General features: G+C 39.6%; 2 protein-coding genes across 3 annotated transcripts; both read left to right on the forward strand.

Annotated features, from left to right (window-relative positions):
* Positions 1-10,394: 10,394 nt before the first annotated feature.
* On the forward strand, positions 10,395-15,218 carry LOC124134022. Of its 2 annotated transcripts, none has more exons than XM_046498637.2 (5): positions 10,395-10,495; positions 10,724-10,765; positions 11,152-11,295; positions 12,503-12,634; positions 15,087-15,218. In XM_046498637.2, exons 1-5 carry the CDS (start codon positions 10,471-10,473, stop codon positions 15,092-15,094), a joined length of 351 nt encoding a protein of 116 aa, XP_046354593.2. In that variant the 5' UTR covers positions 10,395-10,470; the 3' UTR covers positions 15,095-15,218. The 2 variants fall into 2 exon arrangements, with proteins under 2 accessions (XP_046354593.2, XP_046354594.2); XM_046498638.2 differs by having other exon boundaries at positions 11,158-11,295.
* Positions 15,219-18,405: 3,187 nt separating this feature from the next.
* Positions 18,406-22,434, forward strand: LOC124134024. Its single transcript, XM_046498639.2, has 5 exons — positions 18,406-18,509; positions 18,761-18,802; positions 19,150-19,290; positions 19,445-19,603; positions 22,332-22,434. Exons 1-5 carry the CDS (start codon positions 18,485-18,487, stop codon positions 22,346-22,348), a joined length of 384 nt encoding a protein of 127 aa, XP_046354595.1. The 5' UTR covers positions 18,406-18,484; the 3' UTR covers positions 22,349-22,434.

Here is a 22,434-nt window from a genome sequence, read left to right on the forward strand (position 1 = left end):
GGAAAGTTCCACAGGAGATGACCAAGCAGTCTGTCTGCAACAACCTTCTCAAGCCATATGAAAATAAATGAAAGATTGGAAACTGGTCGAAAGTTCTTAAAGTCATTTGGGTCCAGGGTTTATTTCTTCAGTAAAGGAGTAACTGGCGCATCTTTTAAACTACTTGGTACTTGACCACACTGACTACATTGTACAAACACCCAAAAAAGTTGTCAACTTGTGTCGTTTGAATATGATGAAGGAATATTATAACCTGTTTGTCATCAAACACGTTGCTTCTGTGTATCCTGTTGATTTGTAGATTTGGTTGAGAAGGCTAGCCCTGGGCCTAAAGAATCTCAGTTGTTGAACAATATTGATTTGAAATTATCTCACTGTACTCCAGAACAAAAGACAGTTGTCAGATTTAATTCGGAACTTCGCCCATGCTTGCCGTAAAAGGCGACTATGCTTGTCGTAAGAGGCGACTAACGGGATCGGGTGGTCAGACTCGCTGACTTGGTTGAAGCATGTCATCGATCCCAATTGCGTGGATCGATGCTCATGATATCAATCACTGGATTGTCTGGTCCAGACTCGATTATTTACAGATCGCCGTCATATAGCTGGAATATTGCTGAGTGCGGCGTTAAACAACAAACCAACAAATCAACCAACCCATTTGTGTCCGGGTGTACCTGGTTGTAGCGACTTGACATAGGGGTTGGTAATGCGCTGCCCATTGAACAAAATTCGTATTGCATGAACCAAATTGGTGCACAAAAACATGTTAAATATATGTTGGAGAACAACTTCTTCGAACCAAGTATCAGTGAGTTGAGTGCACTATGCATCCTGGTACCCAAGCCAGACATCCCCCAAGGTGACTCATTCTCATGCCAAGAATTGATGACGTATTCCTGGAACTTTTGAACTGGTATTACTAGATCTCACCAACTGAGACTGCATAGAAGGTTTTAGTGTTTTGCTACACAATATGGATTTTATCAGTTGTGCCATTTGGGTTTAAAACGCACCTATCTGCTTTCAATGCTTCATCGATGACGTCACTTCAGGCCCACAAGGGATAGATTTACATCATCAGCCATTAAATGGAGTGGGACTATCATTGGTACAGGATCCGTGCCTTCTTTAAACGACTATCACAAGAAACAATTATGAGAAATCTTACAAAATGTGAACTTAAGGAGGTCTTTACGTCATGTAGTCAGTCAAGGTCAGGTACATCTGACCAAAGCCAAAGTAGAAGTTATTGCATAATTCCCAGTTCCGACAAACAAACTTAAGATTTTTCAGTGTTAATGCTGGTAGCTACAGAAAAACATTGTCAGTGATGTAGTGGCCACTCTCACTTATTTGTTGGCGAAAAAGATTAAATATCTTTGGGATAACTACTGCAAGGCCGCTTTTGAAATAGTAAAAGCCATGCTCATGGATTCTTCAGCTTTGAAAGCAACATGTTTTTAAGATGCCAGTGGTCATGGTATGGCAACCCTGTTTCTTACTTTTCAAAGACCTTTGACAGGCACCAGAAAAAAACGCCTTACAACTAAGACAAATATCGTTGCTCTGATTTGTCATTGCAACAATTTTAGGTGTATTTGGTACATGTAACTACTATGCATTCCACTGGAGTGTTTGCTGATTACAGTCTGTTAACTTTTCTTCGTAAGATGAAGAACAAAAATCAAAGATTGATCAGGCGAAGCTAGTCCTTGCAAGATTTTGATCTTTAGATCTAGCATATCAAGGGAAAAGACAATGTGATTGTAGATGCTCTTTCTAGAATCAGTTCGTTGGATCAGTACACATATACAATTTGACGTGGTGTCCATAAGTATCGTTACATGTCTATTTTCGGAGGTGCAGGACAATTTGTCGAAAAGGAAAGTAAATGTCATAAAACGATACGTGAAATGCTGGACTCCCCCTTTGATAACATGTATGTGAGAATTGGGGATTTAACATTAAGGCCAGCAGTAGGCAACCCCATCGGCACCGAATTTGCTTCCCGTCTTGTTGAGTTGTTTCTTTATGTATATGAATCGGAATGTCTTCTCATATTGGCAAAATCCAAATAAGGGAATTTGGCCAAGACGTTTAAAATAAGCTTGGGGTATGTTGATGATCTGATATCGTTCGTCAAGGGTCATATAGTCTATTCCCTTGGGGACAACCCATGCTTGGCACAAGAGGCGACTATGCTTTTCGTGAGAGGCTATGAACAGGATCGGGTGGTCAGGCTCACGGACTTGGTTGATGCATGATATCGTATCCTATTTGCGTAGATCGACTCTCATGCTGCCGGTCACTGGATTGCCTGGTCCAGGTTATTTACAGACCTCTGTCATATAGCTGGAATATTATTTGGTTAAACAACAAACAAACAACATCATGCAAAAACAACAATACAAATCAGCAAGAGTCTTACTGCTACCGATATGTCCTTAATCTTGTTAGGAAATGTGCTATCTCTCTAAGAAATGGGTGCTCTATTTATTCATCGCATTGGTTGCAACAGAAATGTGTTGTTTAAGCTTTAGCAACATTCAGGAAACACCCGAAACATTTGTATTTAGCTATATATCCTGACCTTCCATGTTAATTTCGTTATTGGATAAGCGAAAACTCGGCCATATTACGCTGGGCACTGCTTTCATACAGGTTGTACGGACCTAAAGAGCTAAATAGTTTACCTTATGTTGCAATCAGGTCTGTCATCTGCGTTGGTGGGCTTATGTTATGTTCTGCACCCACTCTTAATCGCCAATAACCTTTACGCTCTTGACAAATGATCACGGCGACGTCACAACATGGTCTGTGGTAACATATACTCCAAGTCAAAATAGGGAATTTCATCGGAAATCATTTTTGTCACAGATGCTTCAAAGTTTGAAATGCCCTCTACGTATCTACCAGAACACTTTTCGATATACTATACTACACTGAGGCATTGGATTTTGTAAACCTGATATAACAATTTTTTAGCAAGAGTCGTACATGTATGGTGCGCTCTGAAATCTTCGAAGAAAGAGCGTGCTCGATCGTACCTAACAAAATGTGAAACAAGTAAGCTTTAGGGAGTGTCAATCAATGTGTAGTAAGTTTGAACTCTGATCAGCCCAAATTTTACAAATAACGGCCAAACGTGTTTATCCACCAAATGTTTCATAGAGGTATATCCATAAAAGCTTGAGATGATTAAGCAAATTGTTTCGCTGTGCAAGTATGTAAAAATAAGATCGGGTCTGTGACCTTTGGAAAATGGAAAAAACTTGAGTAAGGTGCAAACAGAGGGCTTAAAGGGCATGTAAGTGGAAAAATTGATTGCGATTTTGTTCCGAATATCAATTTTGCTTGATACATTAGGTCAATTCTCAAGAGTAAAAGTATTTAAATGTCGAGGTGAAATCACATGCTTTGTTATCGGATTCCAAGAGAAAACTATTTGGGGGCGTGGCCTAAAGTCATCGGCGCAATGGTGCAGCTGTGTGTGACAAAGGTTTTCATTGGCTGATATGTAGACATGGTTTCCGCATCTATATACTATATAATCTGTCTGGTGATGGTTCGCATCGGTCCTATTCCACACAATGAATGTCTGCCAGGGAATAGACAACTGAAGGCATCCTTAATGTTATTACTAATAAGGCATAAGTTGACACTAGGGTGAGCAGACAGAAAAATCTCTTTACGGCGAATAAAATATCCAAGGCAGAATCAAACAGACAGGGCACCGTCCAGATCGTTGTAATTGAGCAGCGCGTCAAACACAAGAAACCCATTCTAACCCCAGTAGTGGAAAATCCACCAGAAGCGATTTCTTTTGTTTGGGGGACTATTTCACCTGTAATTTTTCGGTTGTACGCTATTTCCGTTTTTCAAATATAATTTTGGTCATGCATTTCTGATTAAGTATACCCTAACACGTCCCATTTTAATTCTGGAAACCCAAAAGTCCAGAAACTCTACGGTCTTTGCCCAGTCTCGGTTAAAGGTATTTACAAATTTAAACATGCCGTTTTCATGGGAACATACCAAGGAAGAAAAAATGAAATTAAAAAAATAAAGTTTTAATATCTGTAACATTTCTATGATGAGTTTGCTTGCCCTTTAACGCCAATTAAGAGATGCGTACAACACTAGCAAAGCCATAAAGACGTGAAGACGGTCCCTGGAAGGCCTGTCAGGCCAGCAACACCAGAAATAATCCAAAGATACGACGATGACCGATCGGCGAATGACTGAGTGTCATATCGGTAGTTCAGTAGGCATTCAGAAAGTACATTCCATTATCACAGAAACTTTGGCAAGAAAGAATCAGCTCTTTGGGTTCCAAAGCTTCTGACATCAGATTAAAAAATCCAAGTCGCATCAATCACAGGAAGCCGCATGATAATCTAGCTCTGTTTGAAGCTGATCCAAAAAGGTTCTTGCTACGATTTGTGACTATCACTGGATGAAACCTGGGCTCTGAGGCTGTATACGGGCATATTCAAAAGAATATTGTATTTATCATTTTCCATGACGCCCTCTGGGTCGTCACATGGATGGACCTCGGTGTCAAACCACAAGCATGGTGAATACGGTAATGATAGGATCGAGCTACTCCATCATGTCGCTTTAGATACACTGTATTTGTGCCAAAGCTCGGCATCCACTGACAATGTGTTAGACAGTTTCATTAAATTCATTGCAAATCTATACTAGCCACATAAAGAAACTGTGCACGGAGAAAATATATTCTGGATTGAAATACAACACAGCAAGAACAAAATGATGCAGACGCTGTAGCAGCTGAATGATCGGACCATAAGAAAATGTCAACGGGACCTGAACAACATCTGTTACGATGACCTCAGAAGATCAAAATGGAGTAGGGGTCATACGACAAAGTCACAAACTCAATAACGGGTATGACCACCCTGTGCGTGAATCACAGCAGTGCATCGGCGACATATGGAGTCAACCAAATGGGCATGGAAGGCCTGGGGAATGGCCTGCCATATCCTCCTCAAATCCTGTGCCAAGTCACGGACGTTATCTGGAGGATGTGGAAGACGACGCAGACGGCTCTCCATTTCATCCCACACATGCTCTATTGGGGAGAGATCTGGAGAAACTGCAGGCCATTGCAGTAACATGATATTGTTATGGTGAAGGAAATCCATTGCGACCCTAGCCGCGTGAGGACGAGCGTTGTCCTGTTGAAATGTCAATCCCGGGCCATGACGTTGCAGGAAAGGAATGACCACAGGCCTCAGAATCTGATATCTGTAGCCAACACCGGTGAGATTGCCCTGAACAACCACCAAAGGGGTTCGGTGCCGTGCTGTTATCCCACCCCAAATCATCACAGAGCCACCTCCAAAACGATTCTTCTCCACAATACAGTTGCGTGCATAACGTTCTCCCAAACGCCGGTAGACACGTTGGCGCCCGTAACTGTGGGAAATGTTTGACCTCGATTCATCTGTAAAGACAACATTTCTCCACCATATTCGAGGTTGGCGAACATGATTTCGACACCACCTTTGACGGTTGACTCGATGACAGTGTGTCAGGATGGGACGTATGGCAGGGCGTCGTGGTCGAATCCCGTACTGACGTAAACGATTCCTGACAGTGTTGGGATGGATACGGCGCAGTCCAGGTATTGTCTGGGACGTCGTTACTGCCGTTTGGAACCTGTGTCGGAGATGTGTAACTCGAATCCATCTGTCCTGTCTTGGCGTCTTTACTCGGGGACGTCCTGAACGTGGGTGGTCGGCAACGTCATTTGTGTTGTGATAACGCCTCACCAATGCCGATATCGTGTTACGATGGCATTGGAAATGTGTTGCCACCTGTTGTTGCCTCATTCCCGCTCGGATCATTCCAATGGCTTCATGACGCTGTGCAGCTGTCAATCTTGGCATGATTTGCTTGTGTTATGCTTGTGTCTGCGCCTGAGAAGTTTTGAATTTTTGAATGACCACAGATCATGCTTTCCAAAGTGACAGCGAATTTTGAGTTGCACATGCTGTGTACAGCTGCACAGGATGCACGTGCAGTAACACATTGCACGTCCATAGGCCCCCATCAATGACGTCATATCGCATGGCACGTGCATGAGCGTTTGAATGTCTCCAATAATTGCTGTGTTCAAACCTATATTTCATATATGGACGGTGTGCCCTTATATCTATATTTTCTCCGTGCACAGTTTCTTAATGTGGCTAGTATATATTTGTCATTTACATTTTGATGCAAAGTCCCACACTGACAGTTCCGAGGGGGAAGTGACTCGTTCTGACAAGCAAACAGAATAGTCTTCTGCCGTTTCAATTTTCAGGCCATCCGACTTCATCCAAGCGAAGCGGGGTTGCTGATCTTCTCAACACACTGCACCTCAACTCGATGCAGTGGGCGTTCAGATAGCCTCTACTTGTCTGGGCTGATTTGATATGGCACTTCTCTTATACCGTCCAGCAGTGTAGAACTATCAACAAAATCAACATTGACATTGAGATTATGTCCCACATCCTTGGCTCGTTTAAGAAAACTGTAGAATGTCTTGTTTTCATCATGAATCTTGACATGTTTCACAAGAGTTTCATCAGACAAATAAATGTGTGAAAAAGGGCACAATACAATTCTCTCATGAAGAGACTCCACGTTAATCAACTACGTCCTCCAATTAATATTGGTTAATATAAGCGATTGAGGGAAGAGATGGTGGGATCTGGGTGGGTGGGTGTTGGGATCTGGGTGGGTGGGTCGTGGGATCTATTGTCTGACATTATTCTTCGTGTGAGGGTATCAGTACCCTGAATTTCTTGTTTCTTCCTATCAACAACACCAAAAGAATACGAAAGGACGGGTACAGCATAAGTATTTGTGGCTTTGACTTCAGCTGTGAGCTCCGGATTTCTAAAGTTACATTTGTACTCTGCGCGAAGTTTTTCCTTGATATGCATATGCAACTTTACACGACTAGGAAACTGAAGTGGGTGAAAATAGCAGGGTGTATGTTTAACCTGACCCAGGATATGTACTTAGGAGTAGCATACCTACCCTGAGAAGGTTATAGACTCTCAAATTATGGCATGTTCCAATGTATTAACATAAAAGCGACAAACCCTTTCCATATTCATATTTCATATTCATTAGAAGCCTCTGTCGATTGTACGATTCCGATTATATCATGGGCATGTGTTTATGAATCACTATCAAATAGTGAGTATACAAAGATGAGCGTATCCGTACCCACCGGTGGCACCGGTCACACATGCAAAGGCAGGTCAGTCTCTCCTGAACAACAACAAAAACAAGGGAACTTATGTGTCCATGTGTGTGCTATAAAACGTTTTGAAAACTTTACAGAGGCTTTGAATGATGTAATCTTGATCACACAACTTTTGAGCAATAGCTGTAAGACGCTCTTTGAAATCTTGACAGAAAGATCGGGCTCGAATGTACCCCCATTAAGCTGTGACATTGAGAAACGAATGGATGGATCTGCTGGAATATTGCTCGACACAAAGAGAATGTTCACGCTTAGAAAGTTGAAGCCATCCCTCTTATCAAACGGTCTTGTGGACTTGTTTTTCTGTCACCTTGAATCTTTATTCATATATCTTAATATGAAACAGATAGGGTGGTTGCATTGCTGTCTTTTATTTCTAGTCCAGGTTGGTAAATTAGTGTAAGGGATTCTTACTGATATCTCATCCAACACGGATACACAAATTCTCACTGGGGATTTCAATGCTAGGATAAACACTTCCGGGTCACAACTGAAACCAAATACTTATGGAGTTAGATTGAGTGAAACATGCCAAAGTGTGTATTTGTAATGGTAGATTTGGTCCAGATAGATTTCATGGCAAAACTACTTGCAAAGATACCGGCACAATAGATTGTGTAATTATGTAATGGCCCTTCCTATGATCTCCCATTTTGAAAAAGGAGAATTTTGCCTTTTATTATCAGTGTACACAGATCAGTATATTTTACCCTGCATGTACTGAATGACAAGTCTCTAGGATAGAACCAGATTACAACCATGCCAACAACATTAAAGTAAACCGGGCAAATTTGAATATTGCAAGGTTGATGAATTTATAGGAAACATTGCAGATAATTATGTAAACAGTCTGAGTCTGAAAGATTTGTCACTGCGGGAGGTTCAAGGCCATCATGCATGAACAGGCCCACTGAATCAGCACGGAGAACATGTTCCAAGTAAGGTAAGTGACATTCAGCCTTGTTGTAGTAAACCTTGATTTGGCTCTGAATGTAAATACAGACGTAAACACATTTTTTAAAAAGCCGAAACCATTTTCTAAAGTATCAAGAAGCCACAGAAGCTCTTTAACGTAAAGTAAGCAAAGATTGTAAAAAAACCTATAAATATATCATGAAAGAAACTAAGCATATTAGCAAATGATGATCTCAAAGTGAAATTGCAAATTGTTAAAATGAAAATCGACCTTACGGTAATAGGTGACGATGATAGTGAGTGAGTGAGTGAGTGAGTTGGGTTTAACGCCGCTTTTAACAGTATTCCAGTTATATCGCGGCGTGTCAGCTTAATGTGGGAGGAAAGCCCGAAGTGGTGCAGGTCTTAGACGTTTACCACTTCGGTGAAACCCACGAGCACGGGTATGGTGCTGACAACCTAGAAACATAATCGGGGCGAACCGGGATTCGAACCCACAATCATAGGTTTCTGACGTGCCCAAGGGACGCAATTCTGCACAGCGAATCGCGGCGCCTTAGACGACTGGGCCACCCGTGCCCCCAGGTGACGATGATAAACGAAAATAGAATTGAAGATAGCGCATTGCCAGATTTCGACCTCGATATTCTAGAATATGGTGACATTTTACGCCATGTTTAAATTACATCAGACGAGGTTATAGCAGCGTTTCAAAAACTAAAACGCAATAAAACGCCAGGACCTTTTTCTGAGATAACATTTATTCTCTTCGTCGTATTTTTAATGCTGAACTCGAAACTGACATATCACAGTAATCGGGGCTAACTGGTATTATTAAACCCATTTTGAAGAAAATTGATAACCTTATGGATCCCGTTTCATAGAGACCAGTTTTTATGTTGAGCTGTTTCAGTAAACTATTTACTGGTATAGATTAGAAGACAGATTAACTACATTATACAACCATTTTGAATGAATCTCACATGTTCAATCTGACAACGTTTGCATAATTTTCGAACCCACAATCATAGGTTTCTGGCGTGCCCAAGGGACGCAACTCTGCAGAGCGAGTCGCGGCGCCTTAGACGACTGGGCCACCCGTGCCCCCGATGTGAAAGGAAACATATTTCCTTTGATTCAAAATGTGGGTTGAGTGTGAGTTAAAATATAACGTCGCATCGGCATTATTTCAGCAATATAACGACAAGAACAAGGTTTTACATCCACATGCATGTCATAAATGCAAAGTTATGTTTAAAAGAACATTTGTCAAACATATTTTTGTATACACATGTACAAAGATAGAACATTCTGTGTTTGAGTACAATATGAAACATTAAAATCCTTCCAATGTATGTCCGGGGTAAGGCAAGTTTAAAATTTGTCCCTAATTCCCATATCTGACAAACCTAGAAACATTATCGGGACGAACCGAGATTCGAACCCACGGTCATATATTTCTGGTGTGCCCGCGGGGTCTCAGGGAATTCGGGCACCCGTGTCCCCGGACAGATTGAGACAGTGATTAGGTTTTTATTTTGAGTTTTGTAAGAGCAGACAATATTATGATAATGGATGCAAAGCGTGTTTCACAAATCGTATATACACGGAGAATAGGACCCAGGTGGCCCACGTGACCAGCTAACACATCTCCCTCTTGGATACCTTCCCTCAACTAGTATAGAGGTGAAGAATATGTTCTGGAAGACGCTCAGTGTGGACAGCGACATCGTTAGGTTAAAGATTTAGACAATACTTGGTCCAACAGTACCAGCATTTGGTGTTTACATTTCACAACTCTTGAGATACAATCGAGCATGCTCTTTCATACTAGCTCAGAAGTTGTTTGATCAAGGCTACACCATGCAAGGCCTCAGCAAAGCTTGCAAAATGATTTATGGTAGACAAGGGAAGGATAGATATGGTCCCGTGTTTTTCAGGTGAAGAATTGACTTGTCTTTGCATGTGTTTGTGACGGGTGCCACCGGTGAGGCACGATATGCTCACCTTTTCGCGAACACCTGGTATCATTACTATTTTATAGTGATTCATAAACACATGCTCATGATATAGTCGGAATCGTACAATCGACTCTCTTTTATGCAGAGATTTCTATTGGATATGGAAAGGGTTTTGTCGCTTTATTTATTGGCTGACACAACTCTCATCTGCGTTGGCGGTCTTATCATATTTCCTGTCACCCACCTGTATATATAGTCAACACTGACGCGTGAGCTTTACACATTTTGTTCACACCAAGGTGCAATATGCTCTCCAGTGATATAGTACATGGTAAGTTCCTACGACAGTAATAATGGTAATAAATTCCAAGTTTTAAGGTATTAAGTTCTATTCCCAATTTTTATCATTCAATCATTTTGTACACGCATATTAATTTTGAAAGATTACATGAATAAATTGAGGATTTGTAGAATTTGAACGGATTCTGATAAAATCGTTTTGATTAGACAGTTCCCACAAATGTCGATTCTGGTTTGGAAAAACCCTTTTTTGTTGCAGTTTTCGTGGTCGGTATTTTTTTGGTTGACATCACTGTAGCAGGTAAGACATATATCGGGATAACTACAGTGTAATTCTAATCATAATAATGCATGAGATACTCATTAAAAACCCAAAGTCTAAAGTGTTATGTATAGAGTTCTTTCTGATTGATTCCCGCAACAGTGACAGCATTGCCACAAGCAGTAAAATACGCCCCTCTATGTTTTTTAGGTTAAATGAATTTATTTTGTCACATGATCTGTGTTGTATTATATCATAATCGTACCGCAACACTGTTCAAACGCGGTTATCAAGATATCCGTGGTAGGGTATTAAACAGCATTGGACACACGCACACAATCACTCACACGCGCACGCACACACTATACTAACTGTAACCCACAGCAATATTGGATATAGTGCCATAGTTTTAAATATCCCCCCAGCTACAGTTCCACCCCAGGGAGGCACCCCCTGCGCCGACCACATCTCTAACTGCCAGGACTTCAAGGGATGGGGTTGTGGTGGCCAGTACCAGCAGTGGGCACACATGAAGTGTGCCAAGACATGTGGATATTGCGATAACAACGGTAGGACCAGTTTTGTTCAAAAGAATAACAACTGCACCTATATTTTAGGGCACGATATAGAGAAAAGAGAAAAATTCGTAAAAGTGTAACCTGAATGGTTTCTGGAATATATCACACAAACGTAGGTTGTGGTTCAGATGACAGTTGTTTATTATATGCAAAAAATGAATGAAGGCCCTGTGGAAATAAATACTCAGAGTTAAAACATGCAAAAAACCTACCCATACAAATAGAACATTACAAATATAACTTATTAACAAATATTAGAATTTTAAATGATCACATAGTTACTTTGATCAATCTTAATTAAATAAACTGACAAATATAGGTCATATATAGTGGGGGAGTGGTGATAATTACATTTATCATCCAAAACTACTGGCTCCCACTAAAGCTGTTAGCAGTAGGTTTTACACTTACGACACTGCTTATAACTACAAACGGAAAAAGCTGGAAGAATAATGTATGATGATAAACAGAATCTCACCCTCGTGTCTTTTGACATCTCGGAGCAAGCCTCGGAGTTTTTCCACTTTTTCAACTCGTGCTGTGATATATTTAATATCAAAAGACACTCTGGTGAGATTCTCTATTTATACACAGCACAGTATTTGAGTGCATACCAACAAAGATATATACAATAAAATATAACCTTCACCAAGGGTATGGCACTGTGTCATATGACGTCACAACGTCATATATTGAATCTTCATTGATGGGAGTTAAGGGACGTCCAGACCCAGGGTCATCATCAAGGCTTGTTCTCCCAGCCTTAAACACAGCCGCCCAACGTTCAACAGTGGAATAGGCAGGGCACTTATCCCCATACACTTGTGTCATGCGGTCATGAATTTCTTGGGGAGTTCTTTTCTCTAAAGTGAAAAACTTGATGACTGCTCGGTACTCGTTCCTTTCCATTTCTGTGTCTATTTGGACCCCTATTACGTTCAGCTGACTGTCAATTATATACAAACGGCCTCAACAGACCAAATACACTTGCAATGAACTGCTCGGACAATGTACTATACTGACTAGTTCACTTCGTTATGGCCCAAAGTTGAAATCTACTCAGGCTTAGACCTTTTGACCAGCCCTCGTATATACATGTACATAATTCCATACTACTACGAAGCATTACTATGTATGAAATTAATTAAAAGGTTACGAAAACATTAATTCCTGATATTAACCTTTCTTTTATTCCCAGGATTCGTTATTCCATACACTTCGCATCAATGCGATGACAAGATCTCCAACTGTAAGGACTACGGCTTGAATGTTTGTAGCAGTTATAAAGATTGGTCTAAGGTCAACTGTGCTTCCATGTGCAACATTTGTGGTGAGTATATAGATACATATAGATACATGGGAAAAAAATCAGCATCAAGTGTCTGACTGCTACCAATATGTCCTTGTTGTTGTTTACTGTTTTTGTGCTCTTCAAGGAATGTGTGCATGACTATATTGGGGAACCACCGTCAATTGTGCCCAAACAAATGACTATCTAAAAGTAAGTTTTGTGGCACGATATTATGTCAGGGATTATTACCACACACAGTCTCATGAATATTCAGTGCCAAATTCAACTCGTGATAGTATTGTTAATAAATCTCCCATCTGCGTGTATAGATGCCTGCATGGTGACTCAAATTTCCGTCTTGCAATATGTACGATAATGTACGTGAGTAAATAGAGCTTTTCAATGCAAGAGAATATCCAGTCTAGATTTTCTGCCGAAACAGATTCCACTTGGCGTAATGGGCAAATAACTGTGGAAATTATATGAATGAACAGATTAATTTGAAATGGGAATATGGGGTTGAGTGTGGTTTTATGCCGTTTAGTAATATCACAGCAAGTGAACCGCCGACGGCATTATTATTTGTTTCACTCTCGTATGAGGATATATCGCGCAGACTTAGCGAACTTAGTTAAAACACCATCCCTTTTCAACAAATCATACTTGAACTCATATTGCACAATATGTTGCAAAAACATACTTTGAAAATGCACTCTAGTTTTTTAACCAAGTTTTAGTTCTGTTTGTTTGTTTGTTGTTTGACGCCGCGTTCAGCAATATTTCAGCTATATGACGGCTATTTCTGTTTTGGCCAGTTCAGTGTATTTCTTGCACTCTTGACGACAAACGGGATCGGGTGGTCAGGCTTGCTGACTTGGTTAATGCATGCCATCGTATCCATATTGCCTGGATATCCATAAGCTCATGATATCAATCATTGGATTATCTGGTCCAGACTCGATTATTCACAGACCGCCGTCATATGGTTGAGATATTGCCAGGTGCGGCGTTAAACAATTGGGATACGATGACATGCATAAGTCAGCGAGCCTGACCACCCGATCCCGTTAGTCGCCTCTTACAACAAGCATAGTCGCCTTTTACGGTAAGCATGAGTATTCCACACCGAATCAACCCTAAGCATGACGGACCTTCACATTTGCAACTAGACTATCCCAACACCCCTGTGAATGAAGAATATCATATACAGGTCAAGGTCAATGTTTCCATGCAGCAGTCTCGACACCAACGTTGCCAAATAAGCACGCGTTTGGTCGGGCTGCCTGTATGGCAAAGGCCACGAAAAAAGACGAAACGTTTATGAGATAGCCCATCTTGGCCCTCCTACTGGAGAGTTACTTGTGGCTTGCTGTGATTTAAGCGAGATTAATTTTTATCTGATGTCAGAAGCTTTGGAACCCAAGGAGCTGATTCTTCATTGCCAAAGTTTCTGTGATAATGGAATGTAGACACTCGGTCATCGTCGTATCTTTGTTTCTCTGGATCATTTCTGCCCCACCTCTTTACGGTTTCGCAAGTGTTGTTCTCATATCTTCATTGGTGTTGAAGGGCAAGATCGATCTTTAAAGCAAACTAACAAGACGTGATATTCATCTTTAACCTCGTTCAAATAACAATGAGTACATAATCTAAAAATCTCCTGGTATGTTCTTTTCATCAACATGCGTAAAATAGTAACCTGCATATATAATTATGAGCTTAACCAAACATTTTTACTACTTCACATTTGTTTGTGAAACCTACAATGGATTTGCATTTTTGAAACTTTAACGAATATTATATTATATATTGAGAGAGAGTAAAGGCCTCGTGCATTTTGCCCCGTATTACGAGCTATTTCAAGTTGACACTGTCTCACTTACCACATAGTCGACACGTATATGCACAGGTGTTTTGGGGCCAGTTGATGTACATACTGCGTCGCCGTAGCTTTCTTAGTTGTCCTGACAAGAGTTGGTGGGATTGGTGAGGGAATCTGTGAATAGGCGGCCATCTGATGGTTAATTTTACATTGATAAATGTCTTGTTTGCTTTGTTTGATATAATGCAACATCCAAGAATATGAATAGAAGTTTGAGTCTATTAAATTATATTACTTAATACAAGTTTATATGCGGCTTATATACAGTAGTAATTGGTTGGTTGGTTGGTTTGTTGTCTAACACCGCTCTCAGCAATATTCCAGCTATATGACGGCGGTCTGTCAATAATCGAGTCTTGACCAGACAATCCAGTGATTAATATCATGAGCATCGATCCACGCAATTGGGATCGATGACATACATCAACAAAGTCAGCGAGTCCCCCCCCCCCCCCCCCCCCCCCCCCCCCGCCATTTTCTTACCGTTATACGGGATACAACAATCAGTGTAACATGCCGTATGGATGGATTAACCTGAAATCATTTATATATGCCAATGTAAAATAACATATACATACCTATTATTTCTTTGTTTTGTGGATTTTTCAGATGTGTGACTGACTGGCGTCTAGCCAACGACACCGAGGGACACCGGTACAATGAGAAGTAATTTGATTCCATTTGTGTTTTGTTTTCCCTTTACATGTATCAGTCAGCACAAATAAACTACAATTTACCCAACTACTTCTTCATGTGTGACGGTACGGATCCGCTGGGTTTCAAATCCAAGATTCATGCCTATGTTTATCCTTGATCTGTCAACACTGTATCCACAGGTACAACCAACCTGAGCCACTTAGTGTTTACCTCTGTCACTTACTTATCACACCGTGACATCAGTGACATATACTAAGTAGTTCAAGCAGCTTTAACAAATTTTAACCATCTTTAGAATGCACAAGCTGAAAAAACAGGAAACAGCTGCAGAATTTGAATAAACCCATTCTGTACCAGCCAGCTTCCCACTGACAAGGCCTCAGATAACATAACCATCATATGTAAGCATTAATTGTTTGATCAAAGAACTTATAATGTATAAGGTATTAAATAAATAGAGGATTCATCGCGAGTGTTTTTTAATATGGGAAATATCAACCGAGTCTTAGTTAATCGGTATTTGCCGAGCCTTTGGCGAGGCAAATACCGATTAACGGGACGAGGTTGATATTTTCCATATTAAAAAACACGATTGATGAATTCTATTTATCATTTTCACATTTTTGCTTCCAAATTAAGGAATAATTGCATTAAACATTAACATCAGCAACTTGTCGAAATCTTACGTATAGATCGTGCGTAGTGATACATGTTTTCCATAGCCATGTAAACCAAAATAAACAATTCGCTGAGAAAAAAAGTTCCTCGGATTATTTTAAACAAAATACTTGAACAGACTTTTGCAGAATAATTGAAACTTTAATAACGGTAACAACAACGATTCTGTGTAATCTGATTATATCTCTGGTGTAACTTCACTTATAATATATAGTTTCAAATCAAACCGCTCGCTCTTCCGGTTATCTAATTTGCATATCTAATTTGCATACTTATGTCATTGGGGTATGACATACATGTTTTTATGTCATAAGCTTATGTCATGGATAAATGCTTAAGTTAAATGATAATACCAAATATATAAGGTCAGTATGTTAACTGAGGATGAAATCTGCCAAAATCACGCGTCAGAAGTATCAGTTTTTTACTTTATTCCAAAACCTGAAGACATGTCCATTCCTCTTTTGTACTGGATACAAACGCTCCATATAATCCATACAAAGAGAGATATATTGCTGGCCCGTGAAGATCCAGGGTTAGAATACATTTAGCAGCGTTAAATAACAAAACAACAACAAACAAACAAAAGACAATTTGTTCACCACTATCCCACACAACAAACTTAAGGAAACGCTTCATTCCTTGTTCTATCGGACACTTGTTACTAATCGTTGTGACCATAGATATATTTACAGCTCCACCTTAATGGGATCAGTATAAATTGTCAAAAAATAGAAGCAAACAGAACAATTTGTTAGGTGCTGGACTTCCTCGTTGATGTCATCTGTGTTAAATTTTGCGATATGACGTCGAGGCAAGAATTAGGCAATGGCACCCATTATGTTACCCTTTGTGTTGATCTGTTTCTTTATGCACATGAATAGCAATGTCTGCTCGGATTGGCAACATTAAAACAAGGATATTGGGTCAAGAGGTTAAACTTCATCCGATATCATTCAGTAATGGTCAAATAGCCAATTCCCTTCCACTGATTAACCAAACTGAACTGGAGTGAGTGAGTGAGTTGGGTTTAACGCCGCTTTTAACAGTATTCCAGTTATATCACGGCGTGTCAGCTTAATGTGGGAGGAAAGCCCGAAGTGATGCAGGTCTCAGACGTTTACCACGGTGAAACCCACGAGCACGGGTATGGTGCTGACAAACCTAGTAACATAATCGGGGCGAACCGGGATTCGAACCCACAATCATAGGTGTCTGGCGTGCCTAAGGGACGCAACTCTGCACAGCGAATCGCGGCGCCTTTGACGACTGGGCCACCCGTGCCCCCGCGAGAGATCTTGAAGGCCTTAACTGGAAATGACCAGTGAAACAACCTCATCTGTTTCATATTTAGATCTATACACAGAGATTCACAAACTCTCCGCAGGACTGTGTGACTAAAGGCCAGGGATGACTTCAATAGTCAAGAGTCCCTTTACGTCGAAAAATATTCCAGCAGCTCCAGCCTTTGGTGTCTACATTTCACAATTTTTTAGGTACAGTTAAGCATGCTCTTTCTACCAAGATTTCAAAAAGCGTCATAAAACTCTTGCTCAAAAGTTCAAAAGGTCCAAAAGGTTTTATGGTAGACATGTGGACGACATTTCCAAATTTGACGCATCAGTGACAAACAAGTCCTTTTTTTCAGGTGAACAATTGACTTGCCATTGGATGCATTTGTGACGGGTGCTACAGTTGGGGCAGGATACGTTCACTTTTGCGCGAACACCTGGTATCATCAGTATTTGTGAATGATTCATAAACACAAGCTGGTGATACAGTAGGAATCGAACGATATTTGATTCTGCTTTCAGCAGAGATTTCTGAGGATAACGGAAATGTGTTTTGCTGTTATTATTTACACCAATGCGAATCAACAACCTCTGGTGGAATACTACATGTAGTTTCTCACTCTGATTATTATAATAGTTGACGTGAATGTTGAGATAAGACATTAACAGATAAACAGTATGAGTGGTGTCGTGAACAAGATCTCGGGAACCAGACCAAGTCCATTCCTTAACCATAAAGTACTGACTGTTCACAAAATGTTCTACGTCTATATTACATTTAGAAATAACATCACATATCAAATGCTTAACTGAATGACACAGTGAATTTGGGCCATAAACTATTTTGTGTTGAAATATGCATTTTAAGGACAATTGCCGATGCGTATAGAGATACAAACAAAAGTTATAAGAGATTTAAATACCTCGATTCTGGGTATTCGTGAAGTGAGTGAGTGATCACAGTTGTGTGTTTCGTTCTATAGCATGGCAGTATTATCGGGACAGGGGTCGCAAATAAACGTTTTCTTCCGTCAGATTCAGAATACCCCGAGTAGACAGTGAGTAGATATCATGGAAATGTATGGAAAATATGTTTCATTGTTCATAAGCAATGAATAGAACACGAGTTTTCAGCGAAACAACTCATCATATCTCCCTCTTGGATACCTCCCCTCATCTGGTATAGTGGTGAAGAATGTGTTCTGGTTACACTCAATGTGTACAACAACATTATATATTGCTAGGTCAGAGGTGTAGACATTACTTGGCTGACACAACTCAAACATGCGTTGGCGGTCTTATCATATTCCCTATCACCCACCTGAAATATAGTCAACGCCGACACATCAGCTTTAATCATTGGTTCAAACCAAGGTCAACATGCTCTCGTGTGACATAGTACATGGTAAGTTCTCTGGACAGTTATGGTAATAAATGAATAAAGTTTTAAGGTATGTAGTTCTATACCTATTTTTTCACCAAAGTTTCCATTATTTACTGATTTTATTTATTCGTTTTGAAAGATAACATGTATACAATGAGGATTTCTTATGAAGAATATTTTAGAAATTGAATGGAATCTGATATAACCGTTTTGATTCGACTTTTCCCACAAATGTAGATTGTGGTTTGATAAATCCATTTTTGTTGTTGCAGTTTTCGTAGTCGCTATACTTTTGGTTGACATCTCTGTAGCAGGTAAGACATATGGCGATGAGCATCAAAACCACAACAATGAAAGAAATACTATTTAAAGTCCAAGGTCAAAAGTTTAATCTACAGTGTTCGCGGTTATTGTTTCCCCAAGTAATAAAAACAGTGACAACATTGCTATGAGCAGCAAGAAACACTACAATCTGTTCCTGGGGTTAAAAAAACCATATTGTTTCAAATTATCATAATTGGATCATAACCCTATAAAGCACCTATCAAGAAGGCCGTGACGGTTTAAGATGTATCGTTTTACACACACACGCGCACGCACACGCACTATAACGGAGTGTACACGTACAGCAATATGCAATATTGGATACATTTCTGTCCAGCGCCATTTCAAATCCGGCAAGCCACCTGTTCTGACCACCTTTCCTTCTGCGAGGATTTCAAGGGCTGGGGGTGTGGCGGTCAGTACGAGGAGTGGGCAAGCTTTAACTGTGCCAATACCTGTGGATACTGCAATAAGAAAGGTAGGAACATTTTTGCGAATAACTAACTGAACGTTAGTATTATGTCAGGATAAAGAGAGGAGAGAACTTTCCTGAAAGTATTTCCATTTATGAAATTAATCATAAGATCAAGATATAAATATTTCCTTGTTATTGATCCACTTTATATTCCCAGGTTTCGTTATTCCGCACAATCCCTTCACCGTAACGCACACTGTGCCCTCGCATCAATGCGTTGACAAGATCTCTAACTGTAAAGAGTACGGCCTGTCAACATGTACCCTGTATAAAGCATGGGCTCAGACCAACTGTGCCTCCATGTGCGGCCTTTGTGGTGAGTGTATAGATATGTATGCCTCGTGAGCAGTTAAATAGGGCATATTACCCCCAAAATCAAGAACAGGAATATGAAGTGCCAGGAATTAATTTGCTGTCCTTCAACTTCAATTTTTCAACACGTAATCATAAATATTCTATCTTCCCCAATATTTAAGAACTGACTTTCACTTTGTGTGAGTTCTTTGGAGTGTGAACCTTCATAGAGTGAGGGCCAAACTGTATTGAACGTCGGAGCTTGCGACGGGATCGGGTGGTCAGGCTGGCTGACTTGGTTGATGTATGTCATCGTATTCCCAATTCCGTTTATTGATGCTCATGATGTCAATCACTGGATTGTCTAGTCCAGACTCGATTATTTACAGACAGCCGTCATATAGCTGGAATATTGCTGAGTGAGGCGTAAAACAACAAACAAACAATATAACACCTACAGACTATGTTTAAATTTTATAGTTTTCATATTTCATTTTTTAAAAATCACGATAGTCACTCATATTGATATAAAGAAACTGAAATCGATTATCTGATGACGGGTTTTGTAACTGCTCAATTGTAAAAGTTACTTGACTACCCTGGTTATGGTTGATATATCATTTCTCTACCGTTTTACATAAAGACGTATAGTTGCCCCAGTGTTACTTGTTAAAATGCACCTTCAGAATGGCCACTGAAATCAGAACCAACTGCAACAACAATAGTGTGACGTCATCGTAATGGCTTAAAGTTAGTTAATGCACAGTCAAATATAAAAGAGTCATGGTTTGATAGAATTCTTTTATTGTATTCTTCTTTAATTTTATGACAAAAACAATTACTTTCATTTACAAAGTGTCATATCGAAATACACGAACCGGAATCGATTATCTTATATCATGTTTTGTAATGGTAACAGTTATTTGACAACCGTTTCAATTGTTTCTTCTGCTGGTTTGTGTCATGTGATAAGACCTAATTGTTGCCATTAAAGTTCTTGTACCAACTATATCGGAGGTATCTTGGACACGTATGAAAAAAACAAGATTAATGGCACATGCAGATAGACAAAAAAAATCGGGATGTATGACAATAAAGAATAGATTGTGCTTAACTTATTTCTTGGCGTATATTTAGGAATATCATTGTGTCTTCCACCATGTTGACTTACTACCATATATAATGAATGAGTTTGACCTGGAAGGCATCACGATTACTTAATTTTTCATCTATACCGCTCTTCAGGGACAGTTCGGAGTGCGGACAGTAACAGAAACATTTTATCTGTTTTTGTAATAAGTAATGTCGTCAGAACCAACAAGGATTTGGGCTGTCAAGTTTCTCAGTTCTTGTACATTATGCATATCAAAGAAGTGCCTTGTTTTCGTGATGTTGACAGGTGCTTCTATTATTGTCTAATGCTGAAAGGTTGTCTAGACTGTTAGTGTAGTTACTTAGACTGTTTCAAAATAAGTTACTACGTTCAAAGATTCAAACTTGATAGTAGTATTAAATACTGAATGTACGTTCCACAGCATTGTTCAAAGTCAATGTTTTCTCTCTCACCTTCAAGCACATATCTCCACGCAAAGAAACAAATCAACAGTAAATTGTTACTGTTGCCTATATGTCCTTACTGTTGCAAGCACGCTGTATTTGTCCTATCTCTTTAAGAAATGTTGTATAGGAATAATATATTTAAACATCACTTCAGTTGCAAAAAATATGTTCCTATCGAAAATGAAAATATAGCAGTTTATAAGTGTGTTGGTAAATATGTTACACGTTCAATTTATCGTTTGCATAAAAGATACATTACTTTTCATTCTCTTATTGTAAACTTTATATCTGATATTGCTACATGGTGAATGTGTTTATATATACACAGTATTGACTTGTTAAAACTTCTATTAAATATCTTTAGATGTATTTTAGAAACTGTTGTATCAATAAAGACATAGGATTTCAACTTTTTTATTCTTTCACTTGCAAAGTCTTCGACATTCTACTTGAATGAAATGTGTGAAAGTTCTAGCCTGCAGAGTCATAATCTAAGTTGACAATGCATGTCATAGGAAAAAGGTGAAGGGAACCTATTTGAACAATATTGTCATGTCCACTTATTTGTACCCAGAAATGTTACCAGATTAAATATTGACCAATACCATGATATAATGAACAACTTTCATTCGGCGGCATAAAATGATTTCCGGGCACATATTTCCACAAGGAGGGGTAGGACATTTAAATTTGTTTTATTGTAAACAAAAGTGATGAGGTTGGAATATCTGCATCACGTGACGCAGGCAAATGGAAAAATGTCTACTTTTATTGGCAATACAAAGACTGACATGCAGGCTTTTGCGTTTTGCGGGACGTACTGATGCCTGAAGTATTTCCTTTTTTATTTTAGCCTTATTAGTACAAGTACAAGTAGATACACATATTCAGCAGGAACCATCATTCGTATAACCATTGTTTTCTTAATACATGATGTCACGCATGGCATGGAACATTAATGGCAATGTTCCATTTCGGTCACATGTAACAGGTTTTTTAATTGCTATTTGTTAGCTGTTTTCAGTTCAGCATTGAAGATTTCCACATGGGAACCCACACTTTCAGAGATCATTAATAAGAATACATGACGTCGAAATAATATAACCAGGATTTTTTTCAAGCATCCATGGATCATGATTCCATTTCATGTTTCTATATTTACATCGTGTTTTGTGTGTGGATTGTTTCAGATTTAGTCATCGGCTAATGGAAAAAGGAGGAGTGAGACAAGATGGTGTGTTCCCCTTAATATATCAATGAGTCGGCACAATAAAGCTACCGTTTGTCACGTGA

Source organism: Haliotis rufescens, unplaced genomic scaffold (assembly GCF_023055435.1).
Source record: "Haliotis rufescens isolate VD_foot unplaced genomic scaffold, xgHalRufe1.0.p SCAF_17, whole genome shotgun sequence".
NCBI lineage: Eukaryota > Metazoa > Mollusca > Gastropoda > Lepetellida > Haliotidae > Haliotis > Haliotis rufescens.